The sequence below is a fragment of the Sceloporus occidentalis genome, unplaced genomic scaffold, assembly GCF_023333645.1.
Source record: "Sceloporus occidentalis isolate IW3139 unplaced genomic scaffold, rSceOcc1.0.p SCAF_17, whole genome shotgun sequence".
Classification (NCBI taxonomy): domain Eukaryota; kingdom Metazoa; phylum Chordata; class Lepidosauria; order Squamata; family Phrynosomatidae; genus Sceloporus; species Sceloporus occidentalis.
Genome location: NW_028316997.1, coordinates 13197717 through 13218939, shown reverse-complemented (window position 1 = coordinate 13218939; position 21223 = coordinate 13197717). Strand labels below are relative to the sequence as shown.

The window sequence follows — 21223 nt, the reverse complement described above, 5'->3', positions numbered from 1 at the left end:
ACCTACAAGATGAACCAACACATGGGGCAAACATTTATACATACCCACTACCAGAGACAACCAGGTGCTCATGTCAGGAATTAACCTAGAAAAAGCTACATGCAAAATCTGGAATTGTGTATTCTAATTCACTCCATCTGACTAGAGAGAACAGAACTATATAGTTACTTTTAAATAGTATCAACCAAACTATTGACTTCAGATTTCTGCAAGTTCCATGGAAATGCATACAAAAGTTTCTGAAGTCATAGAAAATTCATGGCATTTATGAAGCCATGAATCGCTTTCCAATTTACTTTGTTCTGTTTCTTTTAATTAGTTTATTAGAGTTTGACTTAAAAAAAAAAAGTTTTTGCTTCCTTTGCATACAATATGTTGTTATTGCAGCCAGTGGAGCACTTTGATCTTTTAACATTTCAAAGTCTTGAAGCCATGTCTGTTTGCTAACTGTGCCACAGCCCTTTTCCCTCTCTAATGTCGGAAAGCTTGTGCTTAATTTCTTAGCATACCATAATAGTTACTTTCATAAGATCTACCCTTTTGCAGTTATCAATTTCCCAACTTGAATGCAACACAAAACCAGACTGCACATTAAAAATGCAATGTGTTGTTTACAATTAACAATCTGTTTCTGACTGTTCTAATAGTGTGATCAAAGTCTTATTAATTTGCAACGTTCATCTATATTGCTCATTAATGTACTTTAAGCTTTGCATCACCTTGTTGACTAAAAAGGTGTTTGTGTATAAAAAAAAAACATGAAAATGTAAACTTTTTTATTTCTGTTTTCCAAATGAATAAAACATATATAAAGCAGATTTTTGCCTACTCATAGAATTTAACTAAATAAAGCGTTTTAACTAAAGTAAGCGTGTGTATATAGAAACATAGAAAGCGACGGCAGATAAGAACCAGTAGGCCCATCCAGTCTGTCCAACCTCTGAGTACTTTCCTTTAGTACCTGCCCTTAATATAGTATATAGTAGAAACATTTTTATTCTATACTATAGAGAAATATATCTTAAGTTAGTGTGTTCTCAGTATCTATATGCTCTGTTCTTATAAACTTGCTGATCAGTTCAAACAGCTTTATGTAAGGGTGAGGGGAAGAGATCATTTTATGATAGAAAATGGATTTGCTATACCAGTGGCAGTTCCCCTTTAAACATCCTGAACAATGTGGCAATTAGACACGGGGCACTACCACCCAGCAAACCTTCAAATGCATATAATATAAGACAAGGAAGCCACTCCGGCTACTTGATCATAGAGAGAGAATCATTTGCCTTATCTGTACAAATTTCCCCTTGGGCCTGTATGCCAGTTCCAGATATTAAATAAAAAACCTTAAATGTAATGTTCATGACTTAAAATAGTTGAGAAAGATTTGCAGATTCTAGGCACTGATGTAATGCAGACCAATCCTGTATTTATGAAGCTAAAACAGTAAGGGAAAAATGCATGAGGAATTTAATTGCTGCCTTAAGTGGGTCATGTAGTGATCATAAAATATATGCCCCAGTGTATGATAAAAGAAATATGAGCAGCAAAGACTATCAATGTGTCATAAGCTTTTATTTTCAGGATATAAAGGTGCATTTCTCCGTGGAATTTCTTCTACTCAAAAATATGAAATTAATTACACAAGCAATATACCTCCCTATGTTATCAGAAGATTAACAGAAGATTGCTCTGTCAAAGTGTCACCTTACATTTTTCACTTTGTTGAGAGCTGTCAAACGGAGTTGTTGACCAATTTCAGAGGCAGGCAGTTGTGTCCTATTGAGCTATCAATGTCTCTCTATTTTTAGCAGTGGGTTCCTCCACAACTTGACAAGATATTCCAACTAATAACAAACTGTCAAAGAAATAAACTGAAAAACTGCATTTGCTGATGTTTTTAGATCGGTGCTGGGGGGATATTTTGCCCCATATTTGCAAGATCAAGGTTTGTTTTGAATTACGGAAGATATAAAAAAAAAACATGGTTATGGGCGTTACTCTTGAAAAAAACTTCTGAATTTCTTAATTGTGTCTGGACAATGGACTTTTATCCTAGCTGTGCAATCATCTGCCGTTCTCTGATTGGTTTTGATAACATAGCAAAATGGATTGACTTTTATCCTATTTAGAATCAAAAATGAGATTCCACCTTCAGATCACAGTCAGTGTGTTGAATGACCTTTTTGTCTGTAGTTAGTTTCATCTTTCCAATGTATCAGGTTGTGTTCTGTGTTTTTTGATCCATTGGCGAAAAGGTCATAGAGTGTTGCTAAAGGTTAAAAATAAGATAAATAAGGGTGAACTTTTCATAGACAATTTTCTTACAAGAAACTTTTAGACAATAGAGCACTTAACTGTTATCTCAAATCCAGCTCTTATGGTGCAGCTTGAACCAGCAGACATCAAAGTCAGTACAATTCATCGAAGTGTACTCTATAAGGTGAAGCACAGGTGCATAAAAAATATGTTTAGTGAAATGTGTCATTTTTGCTTTTGGATTCATTTGTGTACATTGAAAGTTTAATGTTTTAAAATATGACAGTTGTCTTTGCTGCTTTTTATATTCATTGTGAGGTAAACAAAAAATGGTTGCATATGACATTAAATATTTTGCTTCTGTAAACCAAGCAGTCTTTTACTATAACAATCAAGCATTAATTGTAAGAGTTTAGATAAACACAGAATGCATTAAGTACAATAACAGCAACATGGAAGTTGAGGACGGATACAAACTATTTGGCCCATCCAGCCTGCTTGTTTTCTCTGACCTAAAGACTCAGCCCTTAATCAGTCATATAGTGCATGTTAAAATTCATTTAATGTTTTTCACTCTACCGCTTCTGCTGGCAGCACTAGTCTTCACTAGATGTTTGGTTTTGGAAAAGGGGTAAATCGAAATGTCAACTACTAGAGGGGTACCAACCATACTGTGATGAGGCCCATGAACTTTAACAACACACGGTGCCCTCTACTAATATGGACACCCTTGCTAAATATGCTGCAAAGAATGCTGTGAGAAATAGTCTTTATTGTCTTTTCTTCAAATAATACACAAAAAATACTTTGCTCTCATGTTTATCACACAATTGCAAACACAACACAGGCTTATCCCCCCAAAAATGTGAAACATATGTGCAGGGCCGGCCCAAGACATAATGCCGCCTGGGGCGAAGTTTAAAATGATGCCCCCCCTGCCGATGCCAGGGGTCATTATCTACCCTATCCCTCCCTCCCTATTATCTACCCTATCCCTCCCTCCCTCCCTATTATCTACCCTATCCCTCCCTCCCTATTATCTACCCTATCCCTCCCTCCCTCCCTATTATCTACCCTATCCCTCCCTCCCTCCCTCCCTATTATCTACCCTATCCCTCCCTTTGCACTTACCTTTCAGCAGTCGTGCAGACTCCCTGCTCTGCCACGGTACGCGCTGCTTTACTGCTGAGCGCCGGAAATGACGTCATATTTCGGCGCTCAGCATTACAAGCCGGCACCGAGACTGAGCTAGAGTGCTCGCAGAGGAGAAAGAGGGGCGCCGAGCGGGTAAGCGGAAACCACTCGGCGCCCCTCTCTCTCCTCCGCTTAAAAAAAAAAAAAAATGGCGCTTGGGGCAGCAAAGTGGCGCCTCTTCAAAAGTGCCCACTCTGCTCCATGGTAGGGCCGGCCGTGCATATCTGTGCCACAATTTTTAGCATTATAATATGAGCTTGTTCAGTGGCATAATTGTTTTTTTATGAAAAAGTTGCAATATTCAGTGATTCTGTATGTGTAGTCGGTTTAATTAACAGTTTGTGTTTATTGGATGAATTTACTAAGGTGCAGATTTGTTTTAAGCATTTCTAAATACATTGACCTGAACTCCCAGTGTGGAAAATAAGTGTTCAGTAACTAGCACACAAAGGGCTACAAAAGTGTCACAGAAACATTGACATAGCCACAAGTGCACAATATCAGAGAAACTTGAATGTTTTATGTACTGCAGCCATCATGATTAAATTCATATAACGGTTATTCGTGACTCAGTAGACCTGTTGGTTGATTTGAGAACTGTGATTTAGTTCAGGAAAAAATCCATTGAAAATGTATTTACTGTTTATTATGTGCTCAGTAAGAAAGTGCAAATGAACTTGGAAAATGCTTTCTGAGGATGCTGGTTGTCTTCTACCCTACATTTGCAAATTAGTTTTTATCTGAAATATATCAGTAAAACCACAGCCTTTGATTGTGTTTGGCAACAGTGTATCTTTGAATGCCTCGTGCGGTACAGGTCTGTGAAATATGATTTGTATTACATTGTGGTTTGCAAATGTTGGATTGCAAGCTCAGCAGATGGATCTCTTCTTTCATTGTGTCCAGTTTTAATGGTTTCTTGTTTTTCATTTATTCAAATACTTATATATGTTCTATTGCTACTTCTGTAAATTGCTTACAGGTAGTGATATTATGGGGACGAATTATACATGTAAAGCAGGTATTTCATAAAGCTCGTTAAATTATCAAATTAGCCGATCAAACAGTACATCGTTTAAGTGATGTGTATGGTCTCTAGATCAAGTGTTTATCAATTGTTAAAACTAGATAAACAAGTAGAATAGGCTGCAGTGTAGCACTGTTTTACATCATTATCTTGTGAAAAGTTCAGGGCATTCTCATTGGCATCACATGTTTAACCCCTTCGCGACCTTTGCCGGTTCAGGACCGTCATGACAAGAAGGTCACTAAATGACCTTTGACGGTCCTGAACCGTCATAAAATTAAATAAGCTTAGAAAGTGATCAACGATCACTTTCTTCGCTTAAACGGCGTTACTGTAATGCCTCGATGTCGAGGCATTCAGTAACGCCGAGATCGGCATCGGGGGCCATGTCTGGCCCCTCCCCTGGGCGTCAACAGCCGCCATACATTGTATGGCGGCGGACGCCCGTTTTAAAAGCGTTTAGGAGGCGATCAACGATCGTCTCCTAAACTTAAATGGTGTCGCTGGAATGCCTTGATCAGGAGGCATCCAGCGACACCAAACACTTACCTCTGGATGGGCTGTGACCGCTCCGGAGAGCGGCCGCAGCTGCCGGTGATCTTCGCCATCAGCAAGATGGCGGCGGCCCGGGAAAAAAAAACAATAAAGATGAAAGAGTTCGCTAGACGGTCTCCAGACCCTCTAGAGAACTCTGGCTCCACTTGCAGGTTGAATACAGGTACTGCATTCAACCAAGCAAGTCAATGGAAAACAGCTTTCTAATCACTATGTGATTAGTAAAATATTAAAAAAAAAAAAAAAAAAATGGGAAAAAAAAATTTAAAAAAACGTGCTAACATTTAAAAATTTGTGCTAAATTTTCTCAAAAATCTCAACAAAGAGTTAAAATAAAAGCACTTCAAATACCCAAGGGGTGTCTAATATATAAAAAAAATGGCTGATGGGGTAAATTGGAGTGGCCGAGCTCAAAGATAGGGCATAGGTACAGACTGACCAAAATGGAGAAAAAAAGCGCACTTCCCAAATGTGGCATTTTAAATCTCAAACAACCCGACAAACCCATGCATGTCGGGTATCGCTGCACTCAGGAGATGTTCCTGAACACATATTGGGGTGTTGTTTGACAGTGACATATACCAGAACCTGTATATCTATAACTAAAGTACAATTTATGTGAAAAAAAAAATACAAAAAATTACTATTACAAAGTTTGACAAAGTGTAGTTCTATAATTGGTGCATGGAAAGGGTTAAAATAACAGCATTTGGAATACCCTGGGATGTCTAGTTTTCAAAAATATATGGTTTGAATGGGTTAAATTGAGTTAACCCGCTTCAAAGATTTTCCAAAGAGGAGATGGAGGCAGAATGACCAAATGACCACCTGGATTACGCATGCCCCAAAAGTAGCCTTTTACCAGCCAAACAATCTGACAAACCCATGCATGTGGGGTATCGCTGTACTCAGAAGATGTTCCTGAACACATATTGGGGGGTTGTTTGACAGTGACATATACCAGAACCTGTATATCTATAACTAAAGTACAATTTGTGTGGGAAAAAAAAAATTAAAAAAATTACTATTACAAAGTTTGACAAAGTGTAGTTCTATAATTGGTGCATGGAAAGGGTTAAAATAACAGCATTTGGAATACCCTGGGGTGTCTAGTTTACAAAAATATATGGTTTGAATGGGTTAAATTGAGTTAACCGGCTTCAAAGATGTTCCAAAGAGGAGATGGAGGCAGAATGACCAGATTTGTTAAAAAAGATTTGGATATCATAAAACGCTGCTTGTACTTATTGCCCTATAACTTACAAAAAACAGCAAAAAAACATAAAAACATTGGGTATTTCTAAACTCAGGACAAGTAGTAGAATTTATTTAGCTAGTTTTTTTACTTGCTTTTTTAGGTGAGTAAAAGATTTTTCAAATAAAAGTAATAAAATGTGTTTTCTTTCAATTTTTCACCATGTTTTTTTTATTTTTTTTTATAGTAAATAAGATGATACGATGGTATCTGAAGAAAGCCCATCTTGTCCTGAAAAAAACAATATATAACTTATGTGGGTACACTAAATGGGTGAGGAGAAAATTACAGCTGAACACAAGCACCACAAAAGTGTCAAAACAGCCTCGGTCCCACAGGGTACAAAACGAAAAATTAGCCCGGTCCTTAATGGGTTAAACAGAAAACTACACCATAATCAAGTATCCAAAAAGTTTTAATTACTCCCTTTTTGGTGGTGATGCTGGTGTGCATCCCATTGAGCTTAAGCTTTCGCCCAATAAACAGCATAAAAGTAAATTGTTAGATTTTTAATGTCTGTATAGTTTCTGGTGTCTGGAGAAGCTTCCTATAATTTTCAGAGGTTTTATTCCTATTTGTATAAAATGTTCACTCCATGTCTTGCATTTGTTAAATGATGCTACAATGTTTTGCAGAAGACAGCAGATGTTTGAAATGCTCTGTTGCATCTAGTTTCAGTGCGTACAGCATTAACAATGTTGTTTGGTAAATATTCCTGTTCGTACTTGAGTTTAGCCCTAGGGTTTCTTACTTCTTCATGGGTGCATGCACATTTGAGAGAACCTGGCAAGTGTGCCCTCTGCTAGTTCAGGTAGCCACCTAGGTCACCTATGTGGTATTTTCTGTCCTCCTTCAACTATATTAAACACAAGGGGCAAATGTGTAGACAAAAGAGTTAATATTCTCACAACTTTGTGTAAGTTGCTCCTGTTGCTCTTTGAAGCCAGAACCAATGACAAGTGCACTAGAAACCTCAATGTACAAGGTGCTATGACAAATTGGTACCTTGAGTTTACTTGTTCCATAAGCATATGCAAGCAAGTACTTGGTTTGACCAACTATATCATAAAGGAAAAAGGGACCTTTAACACAGCTTGCATTTTGTGCTATACTGCTACATAAAAAATGCAAATTGTGGCTTGCAAACCTATGGTGGACAACGCTGTACCAGCTAACCTGGTATGTCACAGAAATGTATTCAAGTTTAATTTAGCACAAAATACATCTCCACAAAATAGAAATTAATTTAGACCGTCTGCCTTAAAAGCTAGACTATATGTTAATGTCATAGAAGATGCGTTGCAAGAAAAAAAAAAAAACGTGTTTGATTGAAAGGGATAAGTAAAAATAGATTTTTACAGAATAAAAAAAGAGCATTACTTACTGGCATATACAATAGGGTACATCATGAAGCTTTATAACAGTAATTATTTTTATCCAAAGAAAGGAGAATATTACAGCTAATCAATATCTACCTAACATCTATAAAGACAGAAGCATTCTTGACATGAAAAAAGAAAATCTGTATTCAAAAGCTCAGACCTGACTAATAGCATAGATAAGAGTCTCATTTACTTACAATTATTCCGACTTCTCTCTCTACATAGAGAAGAGATAAAACAATAGCCATTAAGTTCTACGTGCAAACAAGGGAAATTCAGGTTAATTGGGCTAATACACTTTCAGATCACATCTGCACAAATTAGTTTGTCTCCCCATGTTTAGAAATGTAATGAGTCTTGATGGCAATCAAGTGAGAAGGATGTGTTGGGAATGAATAGGTTTCTGATACTTAGTAGTCTAAGGACAGATTTTTAGAGAATTGGGACTTCTGCTCTAAGAGCCTTAATAAACACTCCTGAGTTCTGAATTTATTTTCCTTGTCATTTATTTTCCATGACAGCGGGTATATTAATTACACGGCTGGGATTTTGCCAGTAAGCCCACAGGTTTTGTTACTATGAAATCGGTAGACCCACTTAGCAACATATGTTCAAATTGCAAACAAGGAGTAGAACCTGAGTTTGGAGTACCTTGGCTATAATTTATCAGGGTCTCTTGCTGCGTATCAAGGCTCTTGACCATTAACCGGAGTTACAACTAAGAAAACAATTACTTTTGTATGAGCCAAACCCGTGCCACAACTGAAACGGAAAAGGGTTGAACAAAGATATAAACAATACGTAAATGAATAAACACGAAAGTTACAGTACCTATTAGTAGAACAACAATTTGTCACCCAGTCATCTCCTTATGTTGGTAGTTATTACATACACCTACTTCCCTGTCCTCAAACAGCACTGCACTCATGAGGCGTACATTTCTATAGAAGCTTAGGAAAGTTTGTTCATTCAAGCAGGCACTCCAGTATGATAGAGGCTGATCAGCATTCCTGGACAACAAGTCCTTTCCTACCTATAATTTTCTGATTATTAAAATGGTATGTTTCACGGTGTGTGTGCTTTTTTATTTATTTATTTATTATAATTTTGCACATATAACAACTATATATTCCTGAGTCTATATGAACCTTATTTCCATTTATCTGTATCCAACAAACAACTAATACAACTTTATGTTGACAGACTAAAAAAGTTTGAAGTCTGGAATAACAGGTTTTAGCATAACATACTAAAACGGGCAAGATAATTTTAAAGGAGTAGTTTATCCATCATATCTTGAGTCTTGGACCTCAATCCGATCTGCTCAAGACCTCTAGACAGCAGCACAGTTGTTGAAGGGGCAGTTTAATGTCTCTTATACACCAATTAAAGAAAAATGCTCAGTAAATCTCCCTGGCACGACAAATTTGATATTTTTCACAAAATATTTGAATCTGTATAGCTGTGTGCGTGTACAATATGTATATGTATATGCGTATATATATATATGTATGTATGTATAAACTTATTTCAATTCAGTAAGTTATTTTTCACATTCTGTGCCATAGTGTGTGAGTCTATTTTTATGTTGCATAGTAATGTACATTTGAATAACGTATGCAGGTATATTGCTATTCATAGACTACAGAGTGTGCAATGTATTTCACGTTAATACATTTCTTGATTCCCTTTGTTGAGAGCATTGGTTCATTTGATGATACTTTATTTTTTTCCCCAACTTTCCATCTCAGTAAATATGAATTGAGCCAGCATGTCATAGATAAGAATAACATTTATTTGAAATATACCATAGCTGACAGAATGTGAATTGCTGAATGAGCAGCTACCTGTGATTATAGCACTGAGCACATCATTCCACACGCCTTCGAACAGATCCGTCATGTTGCCAAATCCACTATTTTACAGCAAAGAAAATATTTCATAAATCCATTAAATTTGGGTTTTTGGAATCAATAGCGAAATAGGTGCCTAAAACAGAGTGGTTCCTATACTAGTAATTCCAAATGCTTGTTCGCTAACTGCAGAATCCAAAGTTAGGCCATTTTGAAGCAGGTGGAGCTTAGAGAACACAGAAAGTTCATTATTACTTCTAGCACCATTAGTTGAGACCTCAGTGGGGGACTTGGGCATAGGAACTAAACTAGATAGATATAAGGACAGTTAAATGTAAACATCATCTGATGAATACGCAACCTTCCCCTTTCTGAATTCGGTGCTTAATGATATCATGGATCTCTGCAATTTGCTAGCCCTCTCTGAGGGTCTTGGTGGTGATCAGAGAACATGTGATCATCCTAAACTATGATCCATATTGAAGTAACACTCCATAAAATGGAAGTCTCTCCACCTAATGTCTTGTCATACCCTCGAACATATGTATTGTATTAAGCTCTGCGTAAATTATTGGCACTATATAATTAAAAGATAATAAATAATAATAATTTTAAGTGAAAAGAGCAATGTGAGCAGTTACACACAAACTTTACTGGTAACAAGTAACATGGACTGAGGCGTATTCCATAGCTGCAGCTGAGAAAACACTAATCATGTCCACATTTCAAAGAGAGAAAATATGTCCCAAGTTACACTTAACAATGTAACTGTGAAGTGTGCATTTATCAGTCAATAAAGAGCTTTTCATGTGCTAATATATGAACTGACATATTCCCTCAATGTGAGATAATGACTGATGAAAAATGTATTAGGTTTTGAAAGATGTTATAACTCGTGATGTGTTGACACAGTGTAAATCCAGCAGTACAATGCTTCTTGATGCTAATTTTTCTAACACTTATAGCGCTGATTTCTGCTATATATTTATTTTATATCATTAAAAAAATCTGAGCTAATATACTCAGTTCTAAAGTTAAGTGGAAGAAATATTTCATGTAGTGCCTGTGAAGCCTACTTAGTTAGAAATCTGCATTATACCGAGTGAAATGAACTTTTGGAAAAGGACCGTTGCCACATGGCATGTTTGATCGGTGAAATCACCATTTATAGAATGTCCAATCAAAGGATTACTGGGGAAAGTGAAGAAAAAAAAGGGAAATAATTATCCAGGTTCTTTATAGTCCTAATACTAAATACATGGATGTAAATCATTACAATTTGTTTAGACAATACCAAATAAGTAAGTTTTAGTACAATGATGATATAGTGTATATCATTCTAACTTTTTCTATAAAAAAAATCCAACATCAACAGCAGAAAAAGGCCGCTCAACTCCATCAAGGATAATGTGAACGCCATTAAATAATTGCCCTAGCTAATAACTTTTTGTATTGAATGGTGGCAAACAGTCATACAACTTTATTCTGGGACTAACACATTTTATAAGTCTAGTGATGGGTTAAAGTAAAGAAAAAACCTCTATCCGTTTTAAATCATATTGAGAAGATCCGGGTAAAAATGTTAAGCGGGTCATTTTGCGGTATTGATGCAAGCATCTTGATGTCTCTTCAGCGTTTCCTTTAATGAAATCACAATTGAAATCTAGATCAGCTAACATATCAATCTGACTTGTTTTACAAAGGTTAGTAGGTCCTGTCAAATAGATTTCTTTGTCTTTTGTCCTGCCTGTAATTGAGGTGACCATAAAAGCAGACCTAAATGTAGTTAGCAGATTTTATTTTCAAGATTCTGCCTTGCTATCTGCAAAGGTCAAACAAATAGAATTTTCATCTCTTTAACATTTTATAAGACAGGGGTCTGGACAGTTTCATTCACCCTTTATCTACTGAACTTGGATTCCTAAATTAGATTTTGAAATTGAGTGTTGAGCTTAGTCAGTAAGTTACCATAATGCCAGTGCATTGCATTCAACCTCAGGACTATAGAGGTCATAGTAATATGAAGTGAAATGGATGGAAAAAGAAACTCGGGAAAAAGAGAAAAGTTATTTCTTAGTGGGTTTTAGCACAGCAAGCATAGATGTTATAATTCGTCCAATTGTGCCAGAAAGCTATAGTGGAAATGAGAACACTGGTATCATACAGTATAGAGATAAAGGCACCCACTTAATATACCAGAGGGTATTGCATGGGAACCTTTTGCATTTAACTTATGCTTGACTTCATTGAACTCAGTGAAATGGATATTGATCTTTGGTATGACCAAAACAGATTTTTTTTTTAATTGAATGCAATCATCTTATATTGTATAGGGTCCTTCATTCTTTCCCGGTTTTCTTTAGTTGCTGTAATACAGTCAAATACCTTAACGCTGTATGTACACGGAGGAGATTGCATCATACTCCTCTTTAGGACTCAAAGGGTGTCCAGCTAAAGTCATCCAGGCCCTCATGCACACTACTCTTTTATGGTTAATACTTAACATATTGCTTAGTGATGCACAAAGTTAATTACATGTTAATTAGAGAAACCCGTAAACTCTGGCAGCTTAATGTCCTTTGAGAACTGATTGTACAGCCCTGGTGTAATAGATTGAACACTTAAAAGTTAGAACCACATTATTAAAGTGATAGACGTGGTGAACCATGATTACATTCACTCTTTAAATAATCTGTTAAATTAAAAAATGTCTTCAGGGCTGGAATTCTCAGCATTATGTATTTAAAGACCACCAGAATGCAACATTTCTTATGCCTTCAAAACATTTAAGTAGTCCATGTGACTAGCAATGTATGCCAGCATTTTACATTCTAGTATCTGTTTAGTGTGTAAATATACCCAGGGTATCCAGGAATAACAGAAAAATGAATATGCTCCCATTATGCTCTGGGCAGACGTTAATCTTTAGTTATGTTTTAATATGTAATTTCTCCAAGGTTTTCTGTTTGCTACAAAATGATTCTCATCATATAGTATAGTGTTTTTTACATGCCTACAAACGGTTGGCAGCATTTGTTTTGTGAATTTGTCCTTGCGCACAAAGATGGCCACTATGTTCTCATGATATGCAAGGTTCTGGTGATTTGGCCATTTGCACATGTGCAGGCATTGTTGCTTAGTAATGAGGATGCTTTTTGGCATTTTTAACTATTTTAAGTGCTAGGAAGTGCTTATTTTTGGTGCATCCATAAGTCTCCACTTCTTTGAAGATAATTTCTTCTGCTTGGGTAGAGTCTGGCAAGCTGCTATGTAACGCTTTCTTTTTATTTGTATGTCTCCTGCAAGAGCGGCTTAAGACAGCTAGAAAAATGTGAATTCTTACCTGGCAATTACTTTTCTTAGCATATCCTTAGGCAAAACTATTCCAAACCCATAAAGTTATTGTGTGTATTGTGACAGAAAGCAGGGGATGATAATGGAGGGAGTGTATATATCCCCTTATATTTTGCAGGGTGGTTACCCACAATAGGTTTTCTAGCCCCAGGGAGATGTACTGTTAATATTGGACTTATTAACGTCTGTTGTTATTTGTGTGTTTTGGGTCCCTGGGGTGGAGCATTTGGAGAGTAGGGCGGGCCAGTGCTCCACTCCACAGTTTATGAGCAGCCGAAGACCAGCAGGTGGGAATCCAGTCCGGAGATTATCGGATACTCTCCTAGTACTCACCTGGTTCCACTAATTAATGGGAGAGGCAGTTAAGTAGCCTCCTGGTCTCAGTGCAAAAGAGAGATCATTTGGCTCCCTGAGAGAGAGCTGCCAAAAACACTGACTGCTGCAATTATTGCATATATTGTGTTATTTTGTTTTGTTGGAACGGATAAGCCGTCCAACTGCAGTTAGGTTGGAGTAACTTGTATTAGTTAGTGCTCACAAGAGCGAGGCTTTTTGTTTTGATTTATTTATTTTCTGTTATGCCTGTGACGAAAAATAAAAACAGGCCCAGCCTTTTATTTTACCCTCCTCGTGTCTGAGCCGTCTCTGCAGCCTTGAAGACTGTGTGTAAGTAAAGATTCCCGGACAGAGTACCAAAGTGAAGGGGTATTCTGTCACAGTATATATATCTCACAAAAGTGAGTACACCCCTCACATTTTTGTAAATATTTTATTATATCTTTTCATGCGACAACACTGAAAAAATGACACTCTGCTTCAAAGTAGTGAGTTACAGCCTGTATAACAGTGTAAATTTGCTGTTCCCTTAAAAATAACTCAACACATTGTCTAAACCTTGGCAACAAAAGTGAGTACACCCCTAAGTGGAAATGTCCAAATTGGGCCCAAAGTGTCAATATTTTGTGTGGCCACCATTATTTTTCAGCACTGCCTTAAACCTCTTGGGCATGGAGTTCACCAGAGCTTCACGGGTTGCCACTGGAGTCCTCTTCCACTCCTCCATGACGACATCACGGAGCTGGTGGATGTTAGAGACCATGGGCTCCCCCACCTTCCATTTGAGGATTCCCCAACAGATGCTCAATAGGGTTAAGGTCTGGAGACATTCTTGGCCAGTCTATCACCTTTACCCTCAGCTTCTTTAGCAAGACAGTGATCGTCTTGGAGGTGTGTTTGGGGTCGGTATCATGTTGGAATGCTGCCTTGCGGCCCAGTCTTCAAAGGGAAGGGATCATTCTCTGCTTCAGTATGTCACAGTGCATGTTGGCATTCATGGTTTCCTCAATAAACTGTAGCTCCCCAGTGTCGGCAGCACTCATGCAGGCCCAGACCATGACACTCCCACCACCACGCTTGACTGTAGGCAAGACACACTTGTCTTTGTACTCCTCACCTGGTTGCCGCCAATCACGCTTGACACTATCTGAACCAAATAAGTTCATTTTTGGTCCCACCTAGATTGTAAGTTCCTGCTGGAACAGGGCCCTTCATTTCTCTTGTATCTGTACTTGTCGTTATCTGTATCATTTTTCTCTTTGTACAGCGCTGCAGAATCTGTCGGCGCTTTATAAATTATAATAATAATCGGACCACAGGACATGGTTCCAGTAATCCATGTCCTTAGTCTGCTTGTCTTCAGCAAGCTGTTTGCAGGCTTTCTTGTGCATCATCTTTAGAAGAGGCTTCCTTCTGGGACGACAGCCATGCAGACCAATTTGATGCAGTGTGCGGCATGTGGTCTTTGCACTGACAGGCTGACCCCCCCACCTGCTGGCAACACTAACGAGTCACATGAGAGGGGGCGACCAGTTAGTAGGGAGTTGCAATAATCCAGGTGGGATATCGCAAGAGTGGATTAGTAACTTGGTGGTTTCTTGTGTGAGTAAAGGGTGGATTCTGGGGATGTTTTTCAGGTGGAGGCAGTAGGGTTTGGTGTGGGATAAAGGAGAGAGCAGAGTCAAGGGTGACACCAAGGCAGTAAACCTGGTCTGTTGGTTGTATGGAGTCAACGGTAATAGAGATGTCAGGAAAAGTGGACGAAGCAGATGGCAGGATTACCATGAGTTCGGAGATGTTGAGCTTTAGGTAACGGGACGCCATCCTGTGTGTTTTAAATATATATATATATACACAGTTTGAGCTCCAAATGATTTTGAATTAAACCAAGTACTCCTGCTGTGACTATTTATAAAAATCAAATTACATGGAAAAGAGCCTGAAGCAAGTTACATTTTGCATCATGTATTGTCAAGTTTGGTAACTCACATGCATGTCTATATATGCATTTTGAAAGGAAAAATGCATTTAAATAGACATCATTTGTATAATGTGTGTCAGCATTTCTCAAAGGATGAGCAAAGGTTAGTACAATAAACATGGGGTTCTTGTTTTTCTTTGAATAATAGAATAACTAAAATCAAATCATTATATGAAGGGTTTCTGCTTTATGAGAAAAATGGGAGATTTTATTGTGAAGTTCACAGAATCGGATGCAGTTTGGAGAAGTCAACATTTAGCACAATCATGTACATTAAGCCTTCCAGACAGTGTTCATATATATCTATTTATTTTCTTTGTTTGCACTATTCTTCCTGACTATTACTTTGCGTTATCTTAGATTCCACTATGTGGAAGCTGAGCTGAGCTGTCCCTAAGATGTTTTCACATAGTAACCCTTAAATAGTCCACCAAAATATACTATTGTACTGACTTACTAATGGTTGCAACCCAAAAACATGGGTATTAGATGACAAGATAACCATAGCAAAAGCCTATATGCCTTTCCCTCTCTGACCAAGATCAGGTCAGACAGAATCCATGACCTAGTTATGATTTTACCCAATGTGGTCACCAAACCTTGGTGACTGCTTGTCTGCCTCCTCATCAGGGGCTCTGGGTATGCTGGTAGATTGCTTCCAGGGAACAGAGGACTTGCTTTGGAAACTACCCCCTTTATGTGGATTGCTCTTGCCTGCTGGAATAGACTCTTAACTAAGATACATCTGTATCTTATACACTAAAGTATGCAAAAATTTACCTCAGGTTATTGGCCGTTAAAGTAGCTTCCTTACTTTCCTTAGCCCTTGTGGCCAGGGAAGCTGGACTAGCTCAGTTCACTAGTATACCATTTGGTTTTAAATGCAGGACGTAGACATCTGATATAGACGCTACCTAGGTAGAGCTTGACTTGTTAGAAGACCCATTTGAGCGTAATTTATGCTTAACTCAGGCTGTCATGACATATTTGACTAACACTGCTTAGTTGAAGGGTAATATTTCTCAACTTTTCATTATGTCCCGACACCCCTTCTGATCTGCCGGTATTAATACAAATACAAAAAGGCTGGATTGTGTGTGCTATAAATAATGCAGGGGTTGATGTGACTCAATGTAGAGGCCATGACATTTCCAATGCAGTTTGCTCCAAGTCTGCTGCTGGGGTATTCCTGTGTATACCATTTTGAAAGCAGCGCACTGGACTTTGTCTATGACCTTTGTCAAACATTATTGAAGACCTTTGGAGTTGAGTGTCTTCAGTTTTTGAGCTACCATCAGATGCCTGAAGTTCTACTCATTAGCTGTCACTTGGTGGCTAGCTTTGCAAGAACCAGTTATTTGCAAACATCCTTTGTGTTCTAAGGATAGGGTTAGCCACCTAGCAACAGAGTCCATCCCTCCCAGCAATTTGTTGCCTGGTGGTCCTGAGGAGTTATTGATAGCATTGTTCTTTTTGTATTAGAATCTTATTTGTTTTATTCTTGTGTATGTTATAGGTTACAACCATCCTTTTATTGGTTAAACAATGTTACATTGTTCTTATTAATGATACCAATATCATTTTGCTTAGTTTTTCCTGCTCCATTTCTTGTGTTATCTGTGTGTAGAATGTGATGTAAATGTTTCTTTGCACTACCATTGTGGTAATGTTCTTATGGTTATATGGTCTAGCCATATACTGTCTCCCAAAAACAATCTGAGGTGATCAGGTGAGGGACCCAGTCACGTGACTGTCGACTAAATTGTGCACTTTTGGGCAGCACTTTCTTGTGAGCTGACCACGCTAGCTGTTTCAAGATGGCTGGCCCCATCCCTAGAACAAAGAACATTTGCTAATCATGGATTCTTACAAACACCTTTTTGCTTTTGTATTGTAGTTTTGTAATAATGATCTATCGTGATTCTATCAAAACCAGAATGTCAGCATCAGTTTTAGCAAAGAAAAGAACACCATATTATTAGATCTTGTGAATTGAATTTGGGGATCTGAGTGTCTGCATAAAGTACAGAGGATACTAATAGGAAAAAATATAAAATCTTTCCATATTGTTTCTTCACAGACATCTCTCAGAAATCTTCCCATGCTGGATTTGCTATTACATGTTGACAGTTCTCTCTAATAACATTCATTATCCGTAATCCCCTTAAAGCATGGCAGTGTTACTGTGCATGATATATTGAGTAGAGGATAAGGGTAGACTTTGGTACAGCACCATTAATGGGTCAGCATGCTTTGCACTGTCCTTAAGCACAGAGTTTAGCGCATTATTGTTTTTAGTTAGTTTGTCCACTTTTTTACTTTCAATATATGCAATCACAGTTTTCTGTAAGGTCTTCCTAAAAAAATCAGTTTGTAGCTTCATCACATACTGCTGATGCAGCTAATAGTATTAGTTTGTATCACTGTACCAACGCATTTCTTTTACACTATCTCACATTATATAGCTGTCAGCATATTTTTTCTAGAATACATTATTCAACTCTAATGTTATTCAAAAAAAAATCAAATGATCTAAATTACATTTAATTATATTTATAACTATTTAGTCATTTTATTTTCTACTTAAATATCAGTGGCTACTGGATGGCTTTGAAAATGTTATTTTATATGGTTACTTTTAGTATTTTAGTCAATTTACACCATGTTTTTTGTTAGGGTAACCCCAATAAAAATGCTTTTTATATTTCAACAGAATTATCCAGTACCTCAATTCAACATCACCAGAGTCCTTTGATGCATTGTGCCTTGTATTATTAAATCTGTGACTGTTTTTTGACTTCTCTAAATCATTTTTGTGGCTTCAAGATAAAATATATTTTTTTTCTGGACATGTTAAAGGTTTTATACAATTTCCCATAATGACAAGTTTGACATGAAAGCTTTATGAATGGCTTAAAAATAAAGATGCCTGATCTTTACAAAGCTCTGTTTTTTTTATGTTGCTAACATTTTAATTTTCCTTTTTTCGTTTCTTTTTAGGGATTATTGATCCTTCTTCAAAACCTGCCAACTGCCCAGTGGGGAAACGAAGACATTAGTGTCCTACTAGCAGAAGCTTACAGACTCAAGTTCGCCTTTGCAGATGCCCCCAATCATTATAAAAAATGAATTTACACATAATCTCTAATATTTGAACACTTCTGTCATTATTACTGATTATATAAATATATACTTGTCTGCATTTGCACGCCCTTTTATCAGACATGACATTTATTTAAATCAGCATAGGAAACTTAACATTTTGATTTTGAGGCATCTATAATGCCATGTAATGGGATATACAAACCTGGCATATACCAAAGAAAACATATTTTTAAATTGTAATTATAAATCAAAGTAGGAAGAAATGACATGCTCCCACATGTGATTGAAATTATCATAGCAGATTTGGTGTTTAGGATTTTTGTTTTTGATGAGTAAATACCATTTTTTTCCTAAACTGTTTATTTTAAGATGCTTTGTACTTTTTCAAATTAGCATTAAAACCCTTCTACCATGTTACTTTCAAACACACTGGAATAATTTTTATATACTTTTCCCCTTGAAAACAAACGCTTCTAATGAAAATAATCACACTAACAACAAATTAAAACAACTCCAGGTGGTTTTGGTGTAATCATAAATATGAATTAGGAATTGGAAACCGTTTCTTAAATCAGATTTGGTGGTAGAGTTTTTAGCTATACCACTTCCATTCCAATCAGTATGAATAATATTATAACCCATTTTTAAGTTGTCGCCTCTCTGTTGGCATAAAGAAGGTGAGAGAGCCATGTGGCGATCAACTGTATTCTCTCCCATTTAACCATCCCACAGTGGTTAATAGGTGATTCAAGCGAGCTTTAGAGCCTAATTACGGTAGTCCAATGCAAAATTTGGCGTAGCAAAATAACACAAGGCTCTAGAAGATAGGTTCAGGTAATTAGCAGACAATTTTAGTGCAGGGTACAAGTTACTCCCCTTTTTTAATATTTTATGTATAGCCAATAGTATATGTGTTATACCACCACTTGTAACATAATTGCAATAATCACTGTTAACTGTACAATTAAGCAAAAAATTTATATAACCTGAAAAATTCCTGTATTGGCACCGCAGTGCTGTTGTATTTTTGTAAAACCAATCCTTTAAGATACATAAAATGGGCCACTAAAGAATTTAGGGAAAAAACATTTAAATTAGTACATAGGGTTTTAGTAGAAAACATTTTAAAATGTTGCTCTTTACAGGTCTATCTGGTTCATAAGTCAGAACTTTTTTCGGTTAGTCGAATAATTGAATTCAATGAAGTCAATTTACCAATTTTAATAGCTTTAATAACTTATCTTAAATTATCAGTACATTTGTTTTTAATATAACTTTGTATGGGTAGGGCCTATATTCATATATTTAAATTTTTGTTTACGTTTAAGCTTCTTTTAAATGAAAGGTGCTTTTTTCACTTGTTCTGCTTAATTTAACATCAAGTTAAGCATATCATTCCTAGTCCTGTTGAGTGCTCAAATCCTTCATACAAATAATTATTTTGCCATGTAATGCTTTTCTCGTTAATCCTTTTTACTGGAAACCCTTTTCCTACGACACAAAAACAGGGGGCAGATCGTTACCAGTGGAGCTAAAAAATGTAAATTTCTTTAAAGTTTGTGTGACAAAATGTTCACAGGAAAGAATAAAATGACACATCTGCCAGGGTTCCTTTACTTAGCATCCTCTAGAGTTCAATTAATGCTTTGTCTATGTGGAACAGCACCTTTAACTTGCTCACTCGTAAAACAAAGAGCCCTTTGTAAAGGTTAAACATTGTTATTGACTTTGTCTTTCCAGTTTATATAACAATGATTAGATAAGCAGGGGTAGCTTGGTTTTAGAAATAAGTGTATCTTGACTATACTATTAATCTGGTTTACATTACAAAATTGAACTAGTTTTATCAGCATTGCATTTAGTATTCAGCAAGTGGTTTATGTATGTACTGACTAAATAAATATACACGGACAGACCCAGATTTAGAATAGGTAAGACCCATGACGCCTTAAGGGAGGATTAGGAAAAACCTACTGGAGTAAATAACTGTAGTTCAAGTATATGGCTGAATTAGAAAGGAACACCCTACAAAAAGTACACAATAATGGAAGAAATTTACAGAACATGAAGCCACATATCTTTAATAAAAGCATGAATTCATAAATTGTCTCCCTTTTCCAAGCAAGAAGGCTACTTGTGCCCAACACATACACTTAAAGCGGTCAGGGTTCCTAGGAACTCAGTAAGCTCATTCATAAGAAACCACTGATTTAACAGGTTCTGAAAAATTATTAAAACATTTTTTTTTTTTTTTTTAAAACATAGTTAACTTTGTTAGAACACAGTAAGGAAAAAAATAAAAAAAAATCCCTGCATGGACTAAAATAAATGTTTTTTTTCCATTCCATACAGTACTTAAAATGTGCATCAAATGTTTACTATTTGGGTCACCAATCTGTTTGCTAAGCCCTGCAAGTATACACAGTTTAATTTGATAGTTTTTCCACATGCTGATTGCATCAAAATCAGTTCCTGTAAAAATGCTGATTTTACCAATTAAATATGTTCATAAATAATAAGCCCTGATGGGGAATCCATCTGTAAGCTTCTGATTTTATATATCAAGAGCAACAAAATAAGGAAGGGAACAAAGTCAAACACTAGCACTTTGTTTAACCCCTTCAATCCCCTATAGACGTACCGGGACGTCCAAAAAACGCCCACTAAGAAACCCCTATGGAGGTACCGGTACGTCTAGCCCTTCGTGCAGCGTCAGGGACACATCCCTGCCACTGCACGGGAGACCAGGCTGTCGTTTGACAGCCTGGACTCCCCCCTGGCAGCAGAAGCCAGCGTCGCTGGCTTTCTGCTGCCCGATCTCCTGTAACAGCTTCCGGCGCGAAGCCGGAAAACTGTTACAGATAGAAATGCCCGATCGCGTGATCGGGCTTTCCCTTCCAGGTGACGTCACTACTGACGTCA

At 37.0% G+C, this 21223-nt stretch overlaps 1 protein-coding gene across 1 annotated transcript in view; it reads left to right on the top strand.

Annotated features, from left to right (window-relative positions):
* Positions 1-18325, top strand: part of LOC149302862 (TBC1 domain family member 22A-like) — a 246137-nt gene extending 227812 nt beyond the window's left edge. Inside the window, exon 12 of the mRNA XM_089482103.1 lies at positions 18197-18325. Coding sequence (XP_089338229.1) covers positions 18197-18325 — 129 coding nt within the window. The remainder of the gene's footprint in view (positions 1-18196) is intronic.
* The last annotated feature ends 2898 nt before the right edge of the window (positions 18326-21223 follow it).